Source organism: Tricharina praecox, assembly GCF_024521635.1.
Source record: "Tricharina praecox strain CBS 144465 chromosome Unknown BZA05scaffold_16, whole genome shotgun sequence".
NCBI lineage: Eukaryota > Fungi > Ascomycota > Pezizomycetes > Pezizales > Pyronemataceae > Tricharina > Tricharina praecox.
This window is the reverse complement of record NW_026250418.1, coordinates 388,544-407,848: the sequence shown is the minus strand read 5'-3', so window position 1 is coordinate 407,848 and position 19,305 is coordinate 388,544. Positions and strand designations below refer to the sequence as shown.

At 54.4% G+C, this 19,305-nt stretch overlaps 7 protein-coding genes across 7 annotated transcripts; 4 read left to right on the top strand and 3 right to left on the bottom strand.

Moving 5' to 3' along the window:
• Window positions 1-677: 677 nt before the first annotated feature.
• BZA05DRAFT_76713 (uncharacterized protein) lies at window positions 678-1,132 on the bottom strand. Its single transcript, XM_051488615.1, has one exon. The coding sequence runs from the start codon at window positions 1,043-1,045 to the stop codon at window positions 803-805; it is 243 nt and encodes an 80-aa protein (XP_051338428.1). The 5' UTR covers window positions 1,046-1,132; the 3' UTR covers window positions 678-802.
• A 51-nt stretch (window positions 1,133-1,183) lies between these two features.
• Window positions 1,184-1,736, bottom strand: BZA05DRAFT_401514 (uncharacterized protein). Its single transcript, XM_051483996.1, is given in 2 exon segments — window positions 1,184-1,212; window positions 1,232-1,736. The coding sequence occupies 1 exon segment, from the start codon at window positions 1,515-1,517 to the stop codon at window positions 1,287-1,289; it is 231 nt and encodes a 76-aa protein (XP_051338427.1). The 5' UTR covers window positions 1,518-1,736; the 3' UTR covers window positions 1,184-1,212; window positions 1,232-1,286.
• Window positions 1,737-3,697: 1,961 nt separating this feature from the next.
• BZA05DRAFT_76686 (uncharacterized protein) lies at window positions 3,698-5,336 on the top strand. Its single transcript, XM_051488614.1, has 2 exons — window positions 3,698-3,974; window positions 4,048-5,336. The coding sequence occupies exons 1-2, from the start codon at window positions 3,915-3,917 to the stop codon at window positions 5,176-5,178; spliced, it is 1,191 nt and encodes a 396-aa protein (XP_051338426.1). The 5' UTR covers window positions 3,698-3,914; the 3' UTR covers window positions 5,179-5,336.
• A 3,809-nt stretch (window positions 5,337-9,145) lies between these two features.
• BZA05DRAFT_76675 (CWC16 protein) lies at window positions 9,146-10,780 on the bottom strand. Its single transcript, XM_051488613.1, has 3 exons — window positions 10,647-10,780; window positions 10,062-10,584; window positions 9,146-10,000 (listed from the first exon to the last, which is right to left on the bottom strand). Exons 1-3 carry the CDS (start codon window positions 10,664-10,666, stop codon window positions 9,512-9,514), a joined length of 1,032 nt encoding a protein of 343 aa, XP_051338425.1. The 5' UTR covers window positions 10,667-10,780; the 3' UTR covers window positions 9,146-9,511.
• A 45-nt stretch (window positions 10,781-10,825) lies between these two features.
• On the top strand, window positions 10,826-13,094 carry BZA05DRAFT_354864 (uncharacterized protein). Its single transcript, XM_051481372.1, has 4 exons — window positions 10,826-11,345; window positions 11,406-12,325; window positions 12,387-12,606; window positions 12,660-13,094. The coding sequence occupies exons 1-4, from the start codon at window positions 10,985-10,987 to the stop codon at window positions 12,695-12,697; spliced, it is 1,539 nt and encodes a 512-aa protein (XP_051338424.1). The 5' UTR covers window positions 10,826-10,984; the 3' UTR covers window positions 12,698-13,094.
• Window positions 13,095-13,744: 650 nt separating this feature from the next.
• Window positions 13,745-16,454, top strand: BZA05DRAFT_401506 (uncharacterized protein). Its single transcript, XM_051483995.1, has 10 exons — window positions 13,745-14,140; window positions 14,307-14,436; window positions 14,526-14,616; window positions 14,684-14,717; window positions 14,783-14,878; window positions 14,934-15,041; window positions 15,122-15,212; window positions 15,269-15,922; window positions 15,987-16,033; window positions 16,126-16,454. Exons 1-10 carry the CDS (start codon window positions 14,127-14,129, stop codon window positions 16,145-16,147), a joined length of 1,287 nt encoding a protein of 428 aa, XP_051338423.1. The 5' UTR covers window positions 13,745-14,126; the 3' UTR covers window positions 16,148-16,454.
• Window positions 16,455-17,602: 1,148 nt separating this feature from the next.
• BZA05DRAFT_374958 (uncharacterized protein) lies at window positions 17,603-19,226 on the top strand. The gene is made up of 5 exons (XM_051481775.1): window positions 17,603-17,975; window positions 18,048-18,243; window positions 18,299-18,354; window positions 18,410-18,866; window positions 18,920-19,226. The coding sequence occupies exons 1-5, from the start codon at window positions 17,695-17,697 to the stop codon at window positions 18,938-18,940; spliced, it is 1,011 nt and encodes a 336-aa protein (XP_051338422.1). The 5' UTR covers window positions 17,603-17,694; the 3' UTR covers window positions 18,941-19,226.
• The last annotated feature ends 79 nt before the right edge of the window (window positions 19,227-19,305 follow it).

The window sequence follows — 19,305 nt, the reverse complement described above, 5'->3', positions numbered from 1 at the left end:
TTACTAGAGTATCATACCCAGATTGCAGCCCACTTCAACCTCGCCTGAAAGCTCGCTGCTCATGTCCACACAGCTACCAGTAGGTACTGTATGTACTTGAAGCGCGAAGAATCTATCAAAACCGGCGACGTGGAGTCGTGGACGGATCACGGAAGATCTCGGCCTCACCAGCAGGCTGCAAGCTGCAAGCTACAAGCATTCAATCCTGTCGGTGTCGGTGCCGCCGCCGCCGCTTCTGAGAAAGAAGGATGCAGATATCACCGTCGCGTTCCTCGCCTGAAGCCGTTCGAACATCTCTGGAGCTACATATCCATACCACCTAGTACCCTATGCATACCTGGTATGCATGTACGAAGCGGAAGCAGAAGCGACTACATACCGTAGATTCCCCGCCGTGATCCATCATCCATCATCCTCCTTCCAAGTTCCTCCTTCCTGCTGGAAATGGAGCGCTCATCCGTAACGATACACAACGATACCTACCGTACTCTAGAGAACCTGTTTCCGATCCTTCTCCTCCTTCACGGCCCAGCGCGCTCTCGCTCTCTCTAGGCACCGAGTAGATACATACCTAAAACATAGTACCAACTAGCACATACGTGGGGAAGTCCATCCATCGGATTCCATCCATCCAGATTCCCGATTCCATCCCGTGCCCCACCACAAGTACCCGGATAACTCCCCGCGCCGCTAAGTCAAGGCTTGGGAGCAGTGCATCCTTCCGAAACCGAACCGACATCTTGTCTTGTCTGGGCGTGTCTGGGGTGTCTGGGCGTGTGTGGGGTCGGGTGGGAAACAAACACTAGAGCATGGCATTTGCCGATTTGTCTGTCCTGTCCTGTCCTGTCCTGTCAGCTCGTTCGCTCGCGCCCAGCGCCTGCACGGCCGACGACGACGACAACGACAACAAAGAAGATGGAGATGGAGGAATGGTGACTCCGTGACGGCGACGACGGCAGCTGACCGGTTTGTACCTACCGACAACAACAACAATAGTTAACGACAACAATAGCAGCAGCAGCAACAGCAACAGCAACAACAACATCCTACGGCGACGGCGATGGCGGCGCGGTTGTATGTGCTGTAGATGACGGTAATATGAAACCCGTCCGTCAGTCAGCCACCCGCTCACGCCCCCCCCCCCCCCCCCCCACATCGAACCCCACACACTGTTCCTTCGTCGTTCCTTCCTTCCTCCGTTCGTTCCTTCCTTCCTTCGTCGTTCCTTCCTTCCTCCGTTCGTTCCTTCCTTCCTCCGTTCGTTCGCTCCAAAGCTGGGGCATCGACTATGTAACCAAGGAGGAGGAGGAGGAGGAGGAGACGTGGCTAGTGTTCCGTGACCTGTCCCTCCCACAGCGAAGTCGGCGTTGAAGTCGAGCAAGCAAGCGGTGACAGCAACCCGGCAACCCAACACTACACCACCAGCATCCGCAGCTGGATCCGCAGCAGCAGCAGTAACAGCAGCAGCAACAACATCGCCGGACGCGCGCCAGCACGGCGATGGAACATTGGAACATTGGAACGTGACCTGAATACCTGCTAGGTAGTTGGTTACTACCTAGAGTAGAGTGGGTGTACACAGCACGGGTTGCTCCTGAAACAGGTAGGCAGGTAAGCTAGGTACTAGGTAGCAACTTGACTTGTCAGCGCATTGCAAATACATACAACCTCAATCAATCAATCAAATCGATCAAATCAATCAATCGATCAAGGAAAAGAAAAGAAAAGAAGAAAAGAAAAGGAAAGAAAGAAAAGGAAAGAAGGAAAAAGGAACCTTCAGCTCGGAGAGTCGGAGGCCATCTGCCTGCACAGTTCACTGTTCCAGCCAGCCAGCGATTCGAGCCTTGTAACTATTCTAGAATACACAAGTACCTGTACCTGTACTCTACATACACACAGGTACATAACGAAACACGCACCGGGGAAGGGAAGGGGAAGGGAGGGAGGGGGGCTGGACTGGGCCGCTGGGGGGGTGACTCGGCAGAGAGAGAAACGAAGGGAACAGGGCCTGCCAGGCATTAACCAAAGTCCAAGGGTCCACTCCTCATTCGTTCGCTACTCTCCCGTACCTAGCATACCTACATACTCTACATACTCTCCGCCATGTTACGTGCCCGTCGTGGTACGAAAGCACGGTACTTGCGGCCTTACGTGAGTCTGAGTGTGGGGCGTGTGTGCGACCCGGGCGTGAATAGTTAAACACATGATGCGCTCCGCGACAACTGGGGGGTGGGGAGGGGGTGGGGACGGGGGAAACGGGGCTCAAAGGGGGCAGTGGATTCGCGCATGTATGTACCGTAGGTACTCATGTAACTGTGTAGAGTAATTACGGCAGGGAGTGGATTTGCCGTGACTCTCACTTGTATCCCTTCCATCCATCCACACGGGATATCTACACAACTTACTCCACATACATACATATCATACACGCTTAATCTACGTAGAGCATGTGTGTGTGTGTGTGTGCTAGACTGACGGAATAATATCGGCTCCCTTCCCCCTGCCACGGAAAAACTGCGAGAATATCCGGATCCGAGACGAGACGAGGAGGCGAGGAGACGGGAAATAGGTTATCCACTTTGACTTGACTCGACTCGACTTGACTCAGCACTGCTCTGCTCTGCTCTGCTCTGCTCTCGTTCCGCACTCTAGAGTAGAGTACCCAGCTTCCCTGAATTCTACTTTCCCATTTCGATATATATGTATCAGGTATTGATCCGGATTGCCTCCGTCGCTCCGTCCCCCACCCCCTCCCCTCCCTTCCGTCGCTCCGTCCCTCCCTTCAAACGCAAAATCCGGGGGGCGGAGGGAGGGATTGCCATTGGCCATTGGCACACACCGAGTCCACAGTCCACAGTCCAGTCCGCAGTCCAGTCCGCAGTCCACTATCTATCAGCCTTATCTACGGGAGTGCGGTTCGCGAGTGAGCACTCTACTCTAGTTACTCTACTGTAGATAGGCATCGAGAGCTAGGTAATACTATATATCTGCTAGCATAATGCGCATGCAGAACGACACTTGCGGACCACGCGGATTCATCGAGAGCGTCCGGACTACCTCTCTCCACCCACTCTCCCCACCCCCGGATGCCGCGATGGCCCTACATACATACGGTACTATGCTACCTACCCGAGTGGGGTATGTACATACATAGTAGCGGGGGCGGAGAGGAGAGGATAGGATATGTAGTTATCTTGTTTGCTCGGGTGTGGGTTAGTTATCTGCCTGCCTGCCGTCGGGAACCGGGAGGGCGCTGCTGGAACTACTGCATTGGGGTGGAGGCGGAGGAGGAGAAGGAGCAGGAGAAGGAGGAGGAGAAGGAGGAGGAGAAGGAGGAGGAGGCGGCGGAGTCGATCGATATCAGGTATGATATGTATGCAAATAGTTACATGCTTACTTGGTTCCGGATGCGCATGTCATGTCACGTCGCATTAGAGTTCGCCGCACGGAGAGGTGTCGATAGTCGATAGATACTCTACTCTACAGTAGAGTACACACATATACAGGATCACTGCTGCGGTTTCCCCGATACGTAGAGTATCTACGCCCCTCGATCCGGTGGCGCAGGCTCTCGATTGGAGGGCTCCCTGAGTCCCCTCCCCATCGCAGCTGGCAAACCGGATGCTAATTCTGGACCTTTCGATCTTGACGGCGGCGGCGGACAGGGCGGCGGACAGGGCGGGCGGGATCGTCACTGGCCTGGTCTGGCAGGTTGCGCTGCGCTGCCGTGCGGAATCGATAAAAACCTGCTGCTGCTGCTGCTGGTTAACTACCCGCCGACATCCGCTGGCCCTACGTACAGTACGTACAGTACAACAACAGGTATATTCACGTATATTCACGTATATTCAGGTATGTCCAGGTAAAGTACTTGCTTGCTTGCTCTGCGCTGGCGGAAGTTTCTGGATGGATGGATGGATGGATGGATGGGTGATGATGTTTCCTTCCTTCTTGCTTTCCTTCTTGCTTGCTTGGTAATGATGTTTCCCTCTTGATTTCCCTCCCTCCTGCTTGGATAAAATCTTCGATGCTTACCATCCGGTCCAGTCGCGCGCGCACGGTTCAATCCGCAATAGATATGATAATATCCGTCCGAGCTTCTCCGGCTGCTGCTGCGTTCACATCGTCTATGTATGTACCGTATATGTACATGCATACACACACATATACACCGGCACAATGGCACACGAAGAACCGAAGAACCGTCTAGAAACCTGCCAGCCAGCCAGCCAGCCAGCCAGCCAGCCAGCCAGCTCGCTTCCTCCCGCCGCCGCGAAATCAGCAGCAGCAGCAGCGTCTTCCCCCCCTCGCCCCACTAGCACTCGGCTTGCTCGTGAAACCCCAGCACCCCCCAACTCATCAGCAGCCAATACTCTACAGACAACCCCGGATCCACACGAGGCATGCATACGGTATGGCATATGGCATATGGTTCGACGTCCGCCTAAGCAAGAAGTAGAGTACTCTACTGAAGAACCCGCAAATCCCTATTTGGCACTGTGGCCTCGCCCGAGTCCTTGCCCGAGCCCCGCGGCACAATTACAACCGAGCTCGTGGGGCCCATGGTGCCCGTGGGGCCCGTCAGTGGGATCCCTGGTGCCCGTGGTGTCCGCTGGGGGGTGGGGTTTGATTCAATCACAGGTTCGATACTTGAAGGGGGGAGGGGGGATCGAAACACCGGCTAAACCCTCCCCCATCCCAGTACTCGAAAGGGGTGATGCGAGCCGGGAAGCGCTGGTGATCTCTGTGTTGTCCATGGTTGTACGGGCTGATCGATCGCACGCGGGTAAACAACGAGAGATCGCGAGCGCGAGCGCGAGCTCCCGGATGACCACCGGTCGGTGGGCCTGCCACACACACACACCCACGCTCTCACACACACATACCCACGCTCTCACACACAAATATCGAGTACTGACACACACACACACACACACACACACACACCCACGCTCACACGTAGCAGGCCTAAAGCCGAGCGAGCTTGGGCGTGCATTCGCTTCACCGAGGTCTATCTACATACTCTACATACATAACGTTCCATACATATCTGCCGGCAGCTCTCCGGTCCGGGTACGCGTGATCGTGATGCATACATATATACACATACACATACACAAATACACACACATACTGGTACACACACACAATACATGCACACATACCTATACACAATAAGTACGCTGGATGGAACAGGCGCATGGACCCCCCCCCCCCCGGGTCAGTTCCGGAGAGGGTGTATGTTCTGGAAGCCGTCTCGAATCGCGCGGGTAAATAGGCTGCTACTGCGCAATTGAACGTCCGCCGGCCAGTGTCCACTATCCAGATTCCAACGTCCAGCGGTATTCCCGGTTGCGGAGCTGCGGAGCTGCGGAGCAGGCCACTCCCAGTCCCCCTCCCACTCCCAGTCCCAGTCCCACTCCCGGTCCCAGTCCTACCGTCCCATGGGTTCGTAGAGTAACTTCGTATGGACTATGGACGGCTGGGGCTGGAATGGGGCTGGGCCTGGGTGCTGGCTGGGGATGGGGCGAGGCGGGGGAAGTGGGCGAGGCCCGCCGGAGAGTCTTCGATTTCAAATTGGAGACTCGTTGTAATGTAATGTATGGATGTATGGATGTACCTGGGAGGAAGAGGATGAGGCGGAGGCGGAGAAGGCGGAGGCGGAGAAGGTGGAGGAGGCGGAGGACAGGCTACAGGGCTATAGGACTACAGGCTACAGGCTACAGGGCTACATATGTATGTATGGTATGTATGGAAGGTATGGTACGTATGGTACAAGCTTTGCCTTCCTTCCTTCCTTCCTTCCTTCCTTCGGCCATGCTCCGCGTAGAGTACCGGTATACACCTATACGGTTCGGTAGGTAGTCTAGGTACCGGTGGAGTATGGAGTATAGAGTATGTGGGAGCCGGTGGGGCATGCGTAGGGCGTAGAGCACGGCACGTAAGCAGGAGTGGAGTGGAGTGCAACGGCGACAGCGACGTGAGAGCGTGGCGAAAACGTGGGTGGGTGGGCGGGCGGTGATTCACAGGGCGCTCACTCGGCGCGGGATCACCAGGTGCTCGACCAACACCTTTCATTCTCATGATGCGCTGGGATCGCCGTTCGTCCGGGTTTGGTCTTGGGTTGGTTTGTTTAATGTCACATTCGACCGTGGTGGATCGTGGCAGATACTACATACATAATAATAAGTAATTATCCGTTTCCACCGGCTCGCTGGCCGCTGGCCGCGAGCTCAATAGATAGGTACCTACCGGTTCCCTAGGTATCGCTCTCCGCCCGGCCAGCCACCGTATGACACAATGAGGAAAACCGGCATGAAGAGGAAAGAAAGCAGGAAGGAAAGGTATCCAGTTCAACCAGCTCTCGTCCCGTCCTGTCCCGTCCAACCTCCTGTACCCAGTTGAGCTCGACCAAGAAATCCAGTTTCCCCGTCTCTGCCAGTGCTGCCAGCCATGTTTTTCTATAGTAGGTCCCGTGTTCCGTGTCCCGTCTCCTCGACCGTTCAACCGGTTCTAACTTCTGGCTGGCACACAGCTAGACCCGCTCATCTGGGGACGGCAGTTCTCAGGCCGAGTGATATATCGAGGAGCAGCGACAGCGACAGCGTTCCCCGTTCCCCGTTCTCTAAACCGTCCGTCCGAACTCTGCGTACGACCCGGAAGCGATTGGCAGATGAAATGCCGCGTACCTAGGTTACGCCTGGTGGGAGTGGTCTGGAATAGTAATCCCCAGCGGTCAGAGCACTGTACTCATCGTGCCCATCCCCATCGTCTCACGGGTTCAGTTGCGGTTACAGTTACAGTTTGCGAACCCGTCCGGAAATTCCAGGGGCTTCGCCGGCTTCGGACTGCGTGGTACGGTAGTAACGGTGCCACCACCACCCGCGGGCCACGGCTGATGCACCAGTGCCGTCACGATCCCTCTCCCGCCTCCCCCCTCCCCCGCCTGGCAAAAGCAAAAGCAGAACAAAAACTGTGGAATGATTAATCGCGTCCACGACTCCACGACTCCACGGAACGTCGCAGATCTCCCACGCTGCTGTGGGCATATATTTATTGGCAATGCGGATGGATGGATGGATGGATGGATGGATGGATGGATGGATGCAGCCTCGTCGTCGACGTCCATGCCACGAGCGATCTCACTATCCCCGGGTGGAACCGGCTGCTGGTGTCTGGTACCTACATAGGCAGAGTACTCGACCGCAGCGGGTGCAAGTTCCTGCTGCTGCTGCTACTGGTGCCGAAGGCTGGAGGCTGGCCGCTGGAGCGGGGTGCCTGCATGTCTGCATGTCTGCCTGCTTGCATGCTTGCTTGCATGTGCTATTCCTGTCCGCGATGTAACGCCGCACGCGTCTTGCGGAGGCGGAGTCGCTCACATGCTGCTGCTGGCTGCGGGCGCGCGCGTGAGAGAGCATGGGGAGCATGGCCACGTTTTCTGCTTCCGGTGCAATGGGGTCGTGAGGTCTTCACTTGGCCTACTGTGGATATCACTGTCCGAGAACGCAACAAGATGACGTGATGTACGGTAGTAACGGTGCTCCGCGTCCGTAACTCCGTGGTGGTTTATGGTATCTGCGACTCTGCGACTCTGCGAGGCCTGGACTTGCGGCACCACGGACGGAACACAGTCAGTCACAGTCACAGTCACGGTCACGGTCGTAAGCGGACGGCGGACGGCGGACTTCGGACGTAACTACCGGTAGGTATGGGTGCTCCTGTAGTAATCAGTAGCTGTACCGTACCGTATACTGCGTGTACCTCGACAGCTCACTCGGATACTACCTATTGTATAGGTAGTAGTACTGTCGACTTTCCCCACTGACCACCATAGAATCTATGGGTCGTATTCATAGCAAGGCACGGTATGTACGGTATGTACGGTACAAACCGGAGGTCAAATGAGCACCGTATTCCACGAACCTGTGCCCCCAAGCGACGTCTTTCATACGCATGATACTCCACCTAGGTACATGGGTTTCTTCAGCAGCAGTGGAGTAGCTAAATCCACCACGAACACTATGGCCGCCTCCCTACCGGCAGCAGGAGTCATCTGCCGTCTACGCTCGCTCGTACAGGTAGGTAGCATACCTATGTAGAACCGGACGTACAGTATCCAGTCGTCGCAGTCGACGCATTTTTTCGTTTCGTCGAGTAGACATCACGAGTGAGATCCTGTGCAAATCAGCAGGAGCCGGGCCCGGTTGTCTCTCAACTTTGCACAGCGGTCACACGAGTGGAAAGAAATGGTTCCCAGGTTACCATGATCCACGGTCCCTTGCCGGCGATTTGCGGCCTGAATGGAGATGGCCTACCGGTACTGTGTGTGAGGCCAGGACACCCGCCTTTATGCTCAGAAACGTCGGCGAGAGTGGATGGTGCCGAAGCCTGAAGGAATCGGCCAAACTGACTATGTGACGTAGATTGCTGGAACCCACCGAGGGCTTGAGACATAACGTCGAGGTAGTGATAGAGCATCTTTGTATAGAGTATCGTATCGAGGAGAGTTCGGCCTGCTTAGCGAGTTTATTTTTTTGCTTAAATCATTAATTGCATGCGACCTTAGGTAGCTAGATTATGGCAATATACACACACTCCGTTTCCATGTTCACTATCCAACTCAACTTCCATCAAGCGGCTTGACGTGGCTTCCCCTACCCTCCGCCCTGGCCTGTACCATCGATATGTGTAGAGTGCACCAAGGAAATAACACTAGGAATGTCCGAATTCCACCCCTCACACCACCGAGACCCCTGCCTCTTCACCAGGAGATGCCATGAAGGGGGTGACCCCGACTCCTAAGCCTCAGCGCCCTCCTTCTCCTCCTCTTGACTCCTCTCCGCCCGTCTCTCTTCCCGTTCCCTGAGATTCCACACGGAAACTTCACTTGCTGCATCTTTCCCAGCGACCTTCGAGATCCGCCTGCCCACATCAATGGAGGCGAGAAATCCTAAGATGGCCTGACTGCACTGTTCGTCTGCAAAGACATCACGAATTTTGAAACGGTGCTTGTCCTTCCTGTCTCCTTCTGAACCTCTGCCCACGGAATCTTTTGCTGGCTCTTCCGTTCGGGGTAGCACTTCAAGAGATTCTCTCGGGTCTGGGACTTGTAACGGCACTATCTGTACTGGACGTCGGCGCGGCTCTTGGTGCACCGGAGGTACTGGCCGGTGAGGCAGTACCCCGTCTTCGGCCGGTAAACTGTGAGGCCAGGCGTTCGGGGGCCAGGATCGGGTCCGGTTTCTGACAAGGTTTCCGGCTGCACCGGTACTTTTGGTTGGTGACTTTGGCGTCAGACCATGCTTTGACCTCTTTCCACCCTGCCTTTGAGATGCCGCGCTTCAGGTACGCGAGCGACAGGGGCTCTCTCAGCAAAGAGGCATCTTTGGACGATAAAAAAAACAGTACGAGTGAGATATTATGATGTAATGACATGCACGATGGAATTCAACAGGAAAACACCGTGCACGAGGGTGTATTGATTCCTTGCTCTTAGAGGTATCATCAAGCCTCAATCTGAGCTGTAATCCAACCCTAGCAACCCATGCGTCTTCTTCTCGTCCACCTCTCCAATCTTCACGCTATCTCCAATTTCAGCGTTCTTCGTCTCCACGTCTGTATCTCGAGCCTTCCTCTTATTGATCTTGATCCCCAGGCCTAGCCGCGGCCGATCTTGAGATGTTAGGAACGGATCAATTGCTGCCCTCGTATTCCGCATCAAGTCTTTCTTCAGGGCCTCCCTCGTCTTGTCCATCGCTTGTTGACTCTTCAGCTTGCCTTTCGTCTTGGTCGTATCTGTAGTCTTCGGTTCCGTCTTCTTCTCAAAGAGTGGCTTAGAGTGTGCTTCAAACACCTTCTGTTCGTGGTCAGGCCCAAATGTGACGAGCTTTGCGCGGACGGAATCTTCGGAAGCTTCATCCAGCAGCTCTATTGACAGCCCGGCGCGATCCTTGATGGCTTCTGTTGCAGTCGCTTTCTCTTCCAACACTTTGCGCTCGGCCTATGCCACAATTAGCAGGCATACAGGCGTGCCGTGAAAGAGGAAGACGGTGGGGACTTACTCGGAAAACCTTCCTCATTTTCCGCGAGTGCTGCCACGGGTCCGACCACTGACGATCGCTGAGCTCCCGGAGCTCCTCAATTCTCGCCGCACCCTGTTTGATTTCCGTTTTGTCCTTGACGTTTTTCTCCATCTTTGCGAACGGGTCTTCCACCGCGGCTTCCGCTGGGTCGTGTATCTTGATAATCCCAAGTGCCGGTTCGTCATCTGCCGCCTTTTTCTTGGCACCCTCCGTCACCACATACGCCGTATTCTGCGGATCGGTTCGAATTTCGATCCAGCCCGAGCAGACCGTGTGGCGCATTCGGAAGGCAAAGATCGGAGTCGAGAAGTAGTTTCCAACCTTCTTCTTCTCGGCGTTGAACCGTACACCCTGTGCGATGTGCCCCTCGCAGGTGCTGCACCAGATGTTGAAAGGCATCTCGAACCGCACGGTTTGTTTGGAGCCATGTAACCCGGGCGCTTTCTTGCCGTGAAGCTTGTTACCCGTAACTTGCCCCTCGAACTCGGGAGGGACATAACGTCTGTGCAGTTGGGGTTTCGGGTGATTAGCTCCCGTGAAGGTAGCGGGAAGGGAAGTCCTCACCCCATGTTGAAGCCCTGCATCGTGAAGTCGCGTTTGGTGTTGGAGCTTGTAGCTTGGAACGCGGCGACGTCGTGTAGAGAGTGATGCTGTGGTGTTAGAGCTTGGCTGTGGCTGCACGCGGTAGAGTCGATAGGTGTGTCAGTGGTCATGAACTCTCGGTAAGCGGGGAACGTCACTACGCAGCCCAGCAGGGCAACCACTCGCACCTCTTCACATCAGCCCAACCCACCAACCACCATCGCCGAAATCAGCCCACTCACAGCTCGCCCACCACCCCGCCTCACAGATAAGCAAGCAGAATGACTGTTTGGCGATATCGACTCCAATCCACCTAGAGAATGCAGCCCAAGGAACGAACCTCTACGTCCAATACCGGCGTCGTGGTATCCTCGCTTTCGTCGCAGCTCGCCGCCGCCGCGCACACCGATCCCACCGCCGCAACCAGCCCGAAGCCTGCGACTCCCGATAGCAAGAAGGACTCTCCAACGAAGAATTTAGACATTGTTATGAATACCACTGCAGCTACAGCTACAGACGGCCACGGGAGCAGCCCAGGCGTCCCATTGACACCGCGTCGATTGAGCGTTTCCAACCGCCTATCCCTCCAAATGCCGCCGCGCAATCCACTCTCACCCGTTCTCGATCCAGCGCTGGGCTACTCCGTTGCACGGCGACCGCGATTGGACTTTGCGCGATCATGTGTGCAGCCATCATCCCGCTCACGCTGTCAAAAATCACGGTACTGACTATTTCTTCCAGGTACGTCATTACATCATTCGACCATTGCGGAATCACCAGACTCGTCGCCTCTAGCTATCAGTGGTGGATATCCCATACCTCGAGGAAACTACAGACCGCTAGAATCCCCCATCAACAACAATCACGGCCACATTCACCCGGGATCGTCCCATGCGTCGTCACTTGGCTCCACCTCGATGCTCGATTACGCCCCGTCCGGAGACGATAGCGATTCGTCGCTCGATGACGACTTGGACGGTGACTTCGATCTGATGGATGCGGCCACACAATCTGCGAATACACCTACTAACCCCGCACCCATCGAATCCGCCGCGTCGATGTCGCTTCTCAACCACCAGAAGGCACGGTTCGGGACGAGACAGAATCGGCGGGCGAGCATCAGTAGGCCGAGACCTATGATGTCGCCCTCGCCGATTATGCAACCCATCTCACACAGTTCGATGATGAGCGGAGGACTCGATTTCATGAGGCGCAGGGACAGTTTGACACTTGGGCCGTCGGCGCTGGAATACGAAACGGACCGCCCAGACCCCGTTCGGAGACCGGTGTCACGACGCGGATCGTTGCTACCCAAGACGAAAAATTTCCAGCGGATCAAGGCGGCGTTGATAGAGGAATCGTCACCAATCGATGTGGAGGTTAAACGCGAGGCGGAAATCACTAGGCAGATCCGTGAAGATGAGGATCCGCAGATGTCGCCACAGATGTCGCAAGAGAGTCGAACGATGGAATCCGAATTGGCCAATCTGCTTGACGACGAGCTAGAGAGCGGAGACAGTGGACGCGGAGTTGGGATAAGTTTCTCGAAACAGGCGGAACGTCACGGTGGATTTTGGTTCGGCGATCAAATGGAGGGCATCAGTGGAAGCCCGCCTGCATATCCAGGGCAGCAGCGAACGGGCAGCGACGGAGACATTATGGTTTGTCAACTCCATGCACCCAAACTTCCAGTATCCAGTATCGACAAACTGACAGCTGCAGATGCATTCCGATTCATCCTGCGTCAACTCGCCCAATACCGTTCCCGCGGACATGCGCCGGCTCAAGCGGAGACGCATGGATACCGAGGAACGCTTCGAACCAAATGTTTTCAAAAGAAGGGCGGTGTCTCCAAGCCTCTCCAACAGCCCAAAACTTGCCCAATCGCCTCCCGTTGGGGGTAATGGAGGAGGTAAAAGGCTTAATTTCCAGGGGTTCAGCGGTATGTTACTCACTCCTTGAAGAGTTGCGAGGCAGGCACTGATTGAAGACCAGATACCCACGATGGTCTCATGAAGATGAGCCTCCAGTGATCCAACATTTGTCGTTTTCTTTATTTCTATTAGGTTATCGTTTTAAGATGTATCATTACATTCGTGTTTGGTTGTGGGCAGGCGGGCGGTATGGACGCCATGGGATGGTTTTGCATTGCAAGTTTCGTTTTGTTTTGAAGGAGTTCTTAGGGCAGGCAGCTGGTCATGTTTATGCGGAGTTTCGTTATGTGGGTTTGGCTGGGCTTAGTTATTTGAACGTTTTCCTTGCTTACTTGTAGGTGGGCAACTACATACAATTCTTTACGACCTCACGTCATGTCCCGCAATGCATATGGTGTCGCGGATTGAGTGCATAAACGGGGCTTACATAGATCTCCTGCGGCGGCAGCAGATCCTATGTAAGTAGGCAGGAGGTAAAGAAAGCTGGGGAATTCGGTAGCGAAATCGATGGGTGGGGTTGTGCAACTCTGCACCACAGTAAGGTCCACCTCGTCCGCCTACGTGAAACTTGAAGCTCCGCCGCCTCCCTGATATGCCTGATATACGGTTTTCATCCCGGAGGAGGCGGGGTCTGGGCATACATATGAGCCTCTTGGCGATGACTATACCGGTAGTTGGCCGGAGATGTAAAGTATAGTAATCTATGGAGCACATCATGCCTTGTTTGCCGCAATGCCTCTGCTTTGTTTGAAGTATTACCGGTTTTAGATCCGGCCTGAAAGCAGTCGCATGTCCCGAGAACTCCGCATTGAAGTTTGAACAGCCACCCCCGTGGGGCGCGGAAATCATTGGCCGCGAGAACACCCCGCCGCCAGCGTCCCAGCGGTCTCTTGTCACTTGTCAGGTTCCCGGAGCTGGAATTGGCATGGATGCGGGTGCTCCGGTAGAACTCGCCGAGCAACCCAAAATGATTGTCTGAGGCGGACACCTGCCGTGCCCGAGGCCTGTCTGTCGCAATTCGCCTTTGTTCATGTCTCGAATCGGCCGAACCGCTGTGGCTGAGTTGTTTTATAGAGTATAATATTTGCTTGGAGCCCAGCCTCGTAGAGTGTAAGCATACGCGTTCTCGCATTCGGGACGGAAGTAGGCTTTCTCCGTACATACACGGCTCAAAGGCGGGGCTTCCGGGCTTCCCCTGCGTAGTGTACTATGCGCAGGTCTCGGCATCTTCCGCCAATCCATTACTGACATCACCGCCTCCCTCGCCTTCCGGCCTTGCTTATGTACTCGAATTCTCTTCGCCCGCCGCGTCCACGTATTCTACAACACACACACACCTTATCACCTGCAGCCAAGAAGGACTGAGGCCGAGACGTAAAAGCAGAAACGTATTTCATATACGCAACGCACCTCTATCTAGCATCGACTACTCTACCAAGCGCCCACCCACGCACGCAATCCCACTCCCACAACCGCCCGCCAGACAGACCGACAGACAGACAGACTACCCACGTTTCGAGCTCTAGCCATGCCTATCTTCAAGTGCGTAACTATACGACTATCTACTACTTTCTTTCTGTTCCTCATCCCCACAGACGGACGCAGCGGAGTGCAGTCGTCCGGACGTGTTCATGGGCATTTTGTTTCCCCTGCGATTGTGCATGTGTATGATCTAGTTAGCTAATGCGCACTCTACTACTACCTACAGCAATCCCATACCTTCGAGCTTAGGCAACGAGTGCCGCAAAGCGGCGCGGATCCTCACGTCCTTCGTCGATCCGAAACAGTCGTTCGGCCCTGATAAAATTATTCCGCCATCGATCCTGGCGAATGCAAAGGTGCGCTTGTCCCCCGCGTTCGAATGAGGGAGGGGAGTGGGGGGAAGTGGGGGAATGTTGGAAGCTGAGATGGGGTGAATCGTAACTAGGGCCTGGCGATTATTTCAGTTGCCAAAGCGGGGTTTCTCTTCTCGGTGAGGGCGGGCTCGGGTTTGGTCATTGCTAAGAGGCCGGATGGAAGTATGCTTTGTCCTCCCTCACGAATGATGTTGGTTTGTTCTACGATATTGACGGCTGTGTTCGGCAGCTTGGTCTGCGCCATCTGCAATCGGAACTGCCGGGTGGGTTTATCCTCGGTTTATGGGAATTTCGGTGTTTGGGCGCGATGGGGGCTGACGATGAGCAGCGCTGGATTGGGAGGACAGCTCGGCGCCGAACTCACGGATTTCGTCTTTATATTGAACGATAGCAATGCGGTGAGAACATTTGCGCAGTCTGGAAGGTAATCTATCTACTCTATTTCAGCGGGTCCGGTCCAGCTCACAGACGCAATTTAGCTTGACCTTGGGAGGCAACGTATCGGTGGCTGCAGGACCTGTTGGGCGCAATGTCGAGGCCAGTGGCGCCGCAAGCTTGAGATCTGTCGCTGGTGTCTTCTCCTACAGGTATGTACTCTGCTGTCTGCACTCTTGCGGATAAACCACGTGGAAGTGAATTCAAGTGAGGTACTAATATATTCCGCCAGCAAAACGAAGGGACTTTTTGCCGGTGTATCGCTAGAGGGATCGGTGATTGTCGAGCGCAAAGACGCCAACACCAAATTCTATGGAGGACCGGTAAGTGAAGATGCAGAAACGGAGTTGGAGTCCGAGACGGATATCTGATTTTGCAGGTTGCCGCACGACAACTACTCTCGGGAACCGTCCAGCCGCCGCCAGAAGCAGATATTTTGCTCCGAGTACTCAATTCGAAAGTGTTCGCTGGTAATAACACGGGTGGTAACTACGACGACCTGTACGCCGACGTCCCCGTATGCGAAGACGATTCCGACCGACAGGATGACTTCTCATGGAACAGAGACAACCGGCGGAACCCCGAACGGTCCGAATTGGTCGGCAATCCGAGCAGAAACAGAGCGTCGATGGGAAATTTCGGTACTACCCAGCAATCGTCGGCCGCGGCGGTAGGGAGGAATAGAGCTTCTACATGGGGTGATGACCGCGAGTACTGGGAACGCCATCAGGCTGATCCGAGCACGACATTTGACGATATCGAGCGCTCAGTCCCGCAGCAGCAGTCCCGCAGCGCTAGGTTCCAGAACCGTGGTAGCACTTACTCGGATAATCCCTCAGCGGCCAGATCGAAGGGTCCGCCACCAGGGCGACCCACTGCCCCTAAGCCAGTTTTTAAGGCCCCGCCGAAGCCTGTACCTGGCGTCGCCAATCAGGCGGTGGCGTTACACACATTCGCGGCCACGCAGGACGGAGATCTGGGCTTCAAGAAGGGCGATATCATAACTATCGTCAAGCGCACCGACTCCAAAAACGTGAGCTTCTATTGCGTACATACAACTAGTGACATGACATGACTGACGTGCCGGCGCGGGGTAGGATTGGTGGACTGGTCGAATTGGAGAAAATACTGGAATATTTCCCAGGTACGTTTTGCTCCTTCGTCGCGTCATCCGCACGTGCGGTGGGGGGAAAGGAAATAAGGTGTCTGCTTTTCTTGATGCTAACGAAGATGCAGCAACTATGTGGAAGCGTTGTGATGTGATGGAAATGTCTATGTCTGGTTGAGGTGGGGGACGGTCGATTAGAATCGATTTACAACTCTTCGATGGCGATGAGAGTGGATGTTTTTTTCTTTTTCTTTTGTCTCTTTCTTTTTCTTTTGTCTCTTTCTTTTTCTCTTCCCTTCGGTTGTGGTATGTTGTGATATGGAGCTAGCAGAAGTCGCCGTGATGGCGAAGGAACCTTGGAGGGCAGAAGGCGGGGTGGCCAGGGCCGCCGGGCGGGTGGAGTTCGGAAATAGGAGTCAGATCTGTTGGAACTACCAAAGTTGATGTGATTTGCGCTTCGCGCTTTGTTCCTCGACTAGTTTTTGCGCCAGCGGGGATGTACAGGGTCCAAACGCCGCCGCGCCGCGCGTGACCTGTGCTCGTTTCCGCCATCGCAGCCCGTTCCTCCGGGCAGCGGAGATCTCACCATTGCGGTATGGTGGTTTTTTTTCTTTCTCGGAGCTCGGAAGGTGGCGACATCGTGAACAATTGTGTCGAGTGATGCGACGTGTGCTGCTCAACCTTTACGGAGCCGCACAAAACAAGCTTTTTGTTACCCCTGGCCATGCGTCGGGAGGAACGGGCACGGACCAGTCCCACCCACACCACCCTTTCGCATTTTTTTTATTTTTTGTTTTTTGTTTTTATGTACGATGGGTGTGTGTGCTGGTGGCGAGGCGAGATAAGGGGACACCACCACAGGTGGGAAGCAAGGGAAGGTGTCGGAAAATTACAGAAGCAATAGCATTGTATCGTCTCGTCTACTCGCCGAGGCGAGTAGAAGGATGGGATGAGGAGTAGCAGCAGCGGCGAGTACGGAGTACATCCCACCGCCGATGTTGTTGTTTGTGGCGGTTTGTATGTAGTGGTTTGGTTTTGCTTTTTTTGGTTTGGTTTGTTTTTGTCGTTGGAGCGGTTAAGAATGTGAGTGTGTGGGTGGGTGTGTGTGTGGGTCGAAGTGTGGGTGAGACCGATGGATGTGACAAGCATCCATCACTTCACTGTCATGTTGTGTCACAGAAGCTGCCTGTCTGACCGCTGGGACGGCATTTTTTTTGCTTTGGATGTCGGCGAGAACAGGTCCCAGCTACGCGAAATGTCGAGCGGGACACGCAGAATCGTCGTGACGATGCCGTCAATTTTCGGACGACACGGTTTCCTTTGCTTGCGTTCTCGGTGTTGTCGAGTCAAGTGTGTCTACGCAAGAGATGTAAACATGTATCAGATGCATCCCATCAGACTAGAGCGGCCAAAAAAAGTGGATTGTTTTGAAGGGGTAGCGGCGTTGGGACCCACGCTAGGGTGGGGGACCCTCTGTAGGGTTCGGCCGAGGGGTCTCCGCCAGGGGGAGCGAGCTCTTGGGAAGCTTCCCGGAGCCTCATCGCCTCCCCCTCAAATAGCTCGCAACCCGCCCTCCTCCTCTCTTTTTTTTTTCCATCTCATCATCCTCAAGTCGACTCCTCCCTCCCCCCGCTGCACATTCAACCAATCTCTCCCATACAACTCCTTTACACTTCTCCTCTCTAACACAAGAAAAAATGTACGCTCGCCGCATCGTCTCCGTGTCGAGGCCTCTGGCTTCGATCAAGACCGTCAAGATCCCCGCCGCGTTCGTTCAGAGGGCTCTCTTGTCGAACGGGCCTATTCGCAACGATCCGACCCCGACCGCACCCAAGAGCTCCCAGAGCTCTGTCGACGCGAAGAAGATCTCGAGTCTGATCTCGGACATCAAGGCTTCGGCTACTCCCAAGATGGCTCAGACAATCACCCCCACTTTGTCTAAGTTCACCTTGAACGACAAGGTTGCCGTTGTTACTGGGTAAGTTCTGTCTTCCGAATCCATTCCAACTGGAGCCTGCTCGGATGTCACAGCGATTCTAACATCTCTTAGTGGCGCTCGTGGCCTCGGAAACAGCATCGCCGACGCTCTCTGTGACGTCAATCTCAAAGCTCTCGTCATCTTCGATGTCCTCAAGCAACACGGAGACGAGGCGGTCATCGAACTGACAAAGAAGTTCAACATCCCGGTTGTCTTCCACCAAGTGGATGTTCGCCAGAAAGATTCTGTTCAAGCCGCAGTCGATGCTGTAAGTTATTCGATATTAATAATCACAGCTGGCATCCTTACTGACTCTTTTGCAGACCGTTAGCGAGTTCGGCAAGATTGACATTTTGGTCGCCGCAGCTGGTATCGCCGAGTAAGTTACTTCTTCTGTCGATCTATCGTGACGAGCTTTATTGACGTGTATGCAGTTCCAACCTTCCTGCTGAGGGCTACGATGTCGAGATGTTCCGTCGTCTTATCGACATCAACCTCACCGGTACCTTCGTCTGTGCGCAGGCGGTTGGCAACACGATGATCAAGGCCAATTCTCCAGGTTCCATGATCTTCATCGCCTCCATGTCCGGACATATCGTGAATTGGCCACAGCAGCAGTCGTGTTACAACGCATCGAAAGCGGCTGTGATCATGCTTTCAAAATCGCTCGCAGCGGAGTGGGCTCGTTACAACATCCGGGTCAACTCGATCTCGCCTGGATACATGGACACCGCCCTGAACCGCGTACCCGCTCTTGACGCGCAGAAGAAACTCTGGAAGGAGCGCACCCCCATGAACCGTCTGGGCAACGTCGACGAGCTTAACAATCTGGCTGTTTTCATGGCTTCGGATGCCTCCACCTACATGACGGGCACTGATGTTATCATCGACGTAAGTTAATCTGCTTCTGAAACTGTGAACTTACTCGTACTGACATATCTCAGGGTGGATACTGCACTTGGTAGACGGATCGGAGACGCGACGACCACATTAGACGGAGTTTGGGTCATGGTGTTTTTTTGTCGGACTTTCACAAGTTTAATGGTTGTTTTTCTGGGTCTTCTTAAAAAGCGCGGATTCCTGATGCTGGTTTTTTCTTCATCTTTACTTTTCTGGGGCACGGTTTCGGGGCATGGCTGTTTTTTTCCTTTTCTTTTCCTTTGTTCTGCGCGTCGTACACCTTAGATTCTACTACACATTGTACATCACGATCTGGATGGTTCTCGCGAATAATACCAGCAAACAAGCTTCACATTCAAATATTTACATTTTTCATCCTCGCCTCCCCCCCGCTGTGATGGTTTGCCACCTTGTGGCTTATACATAGAGC

Bases quoted from the DNA above. Each gene is read 5' to 3' on its own strand.
- BZA05DRAFT_76713 (XM_051488615.1), bottom strand. From the start codon at position 1,045: ATGTTGTTGTTGCTGTTGCTGTTGCTGCTGCTGCTATTGTTGTCGTTA.
- BZA05DRAFT_401514 (XM_051483996.1), bottom strand. From the start codon at position 1,517: ATGTTCCAATGTTCCATCGCCGTGCTGGCGCGCGTCCGGCGATGTTGT.
- BZA05DRAFT_76686 (XM_051488614.1), top strand. From the start codon at position 3,915: ATGGATGGATGGATGGGTGATGATGTTTCCTTCCTTCTTGCTTTCCTT. The intron at 3,975-4,047 runs GTAATGATGTTT...CATCCGGTCCAG, and splicing joins CTTTCCTTCTTGCTTGCTTG to TCGCGCGCGCACGGTTCAAT.
- BZA05DRAFT_76675 (XM_051488613.1), bottom strand. From the start codon at position 10,666: ATGCAGGGCTTCAACATGGG. The intron at 10,585-10,646 runs GTGAGGACTTCC...CCAACTGCACAG, and splicing joins ATGCAGGGCTTCAACATGGG to ACGTTATGTCCCTCCCGAGT. The intron at 10,001-10,061 runs GTAAGTCCCCAC...ATTGTGGCATAG, and splicing joins AAATGAGGAAGGTTTTCCGA to GCCGAGCGCAAAGTGTTGGA.
- BZA05DRAFT_354864 (XM_051481372.1), top strand. From the start codon at position 10,985: ATGCAGCCCAAGGAACGAACCTCTACGTCCAATACCGGCGTCGTGGTA. The intron at 11,346-11,405 runs GTGTGCAGCCAT...TATTTCTTCCAG, and splicing joins ATTGGACTTTGCGCGATCAT to GTACGTCATTACATCATTCG. The intron at 12,326-12,386 runs GTTTGTCAACTC...TGACAGCTGCAG, and splicing joins GCAGCGACGGAGACATTATG to ATGCATTCCGATTCATCCTG.
- BZA05DRAFT_401506 (XM_051483995.1), top strand. The intron at 14,879-14,933 runs GTAATCTATCTA...GACGCAATTTAG, and splicing joins ACATTTGCGCAGTCTGGAAG to CTTGACCTTGGGAGGCAACG. The intron at 16,034-16,125 runs GTACGTTTTGCT...ACGAAGATGCAG, and splicing joins AATACTGGAATATTTCCCAG to CAACTATGTGGAAGCGTTGT.
- BZA05DRAFT_374958 (XM_051481775.1), top strand. From the start codon at position 17,695: ATGTACGCTCGCCGCATCGTCTCCGTGTCGAGGCCTCTGGCTTCGATC. The intron at 18,355-18,409 runs GTAAGTTACTTC...ACGTGTATGCAG, and splicing joins GCCGCAGCTGGTATCGCCGA to TTCCAACCTTCCTGCTGAGG. The intron at 18,867-18,919 runs GTAAGTTAATCT...GACATATCTCAG, and splicing joins GCACTGATGTTATCATCGAC to GGTGGATACTGCACTTGGTA.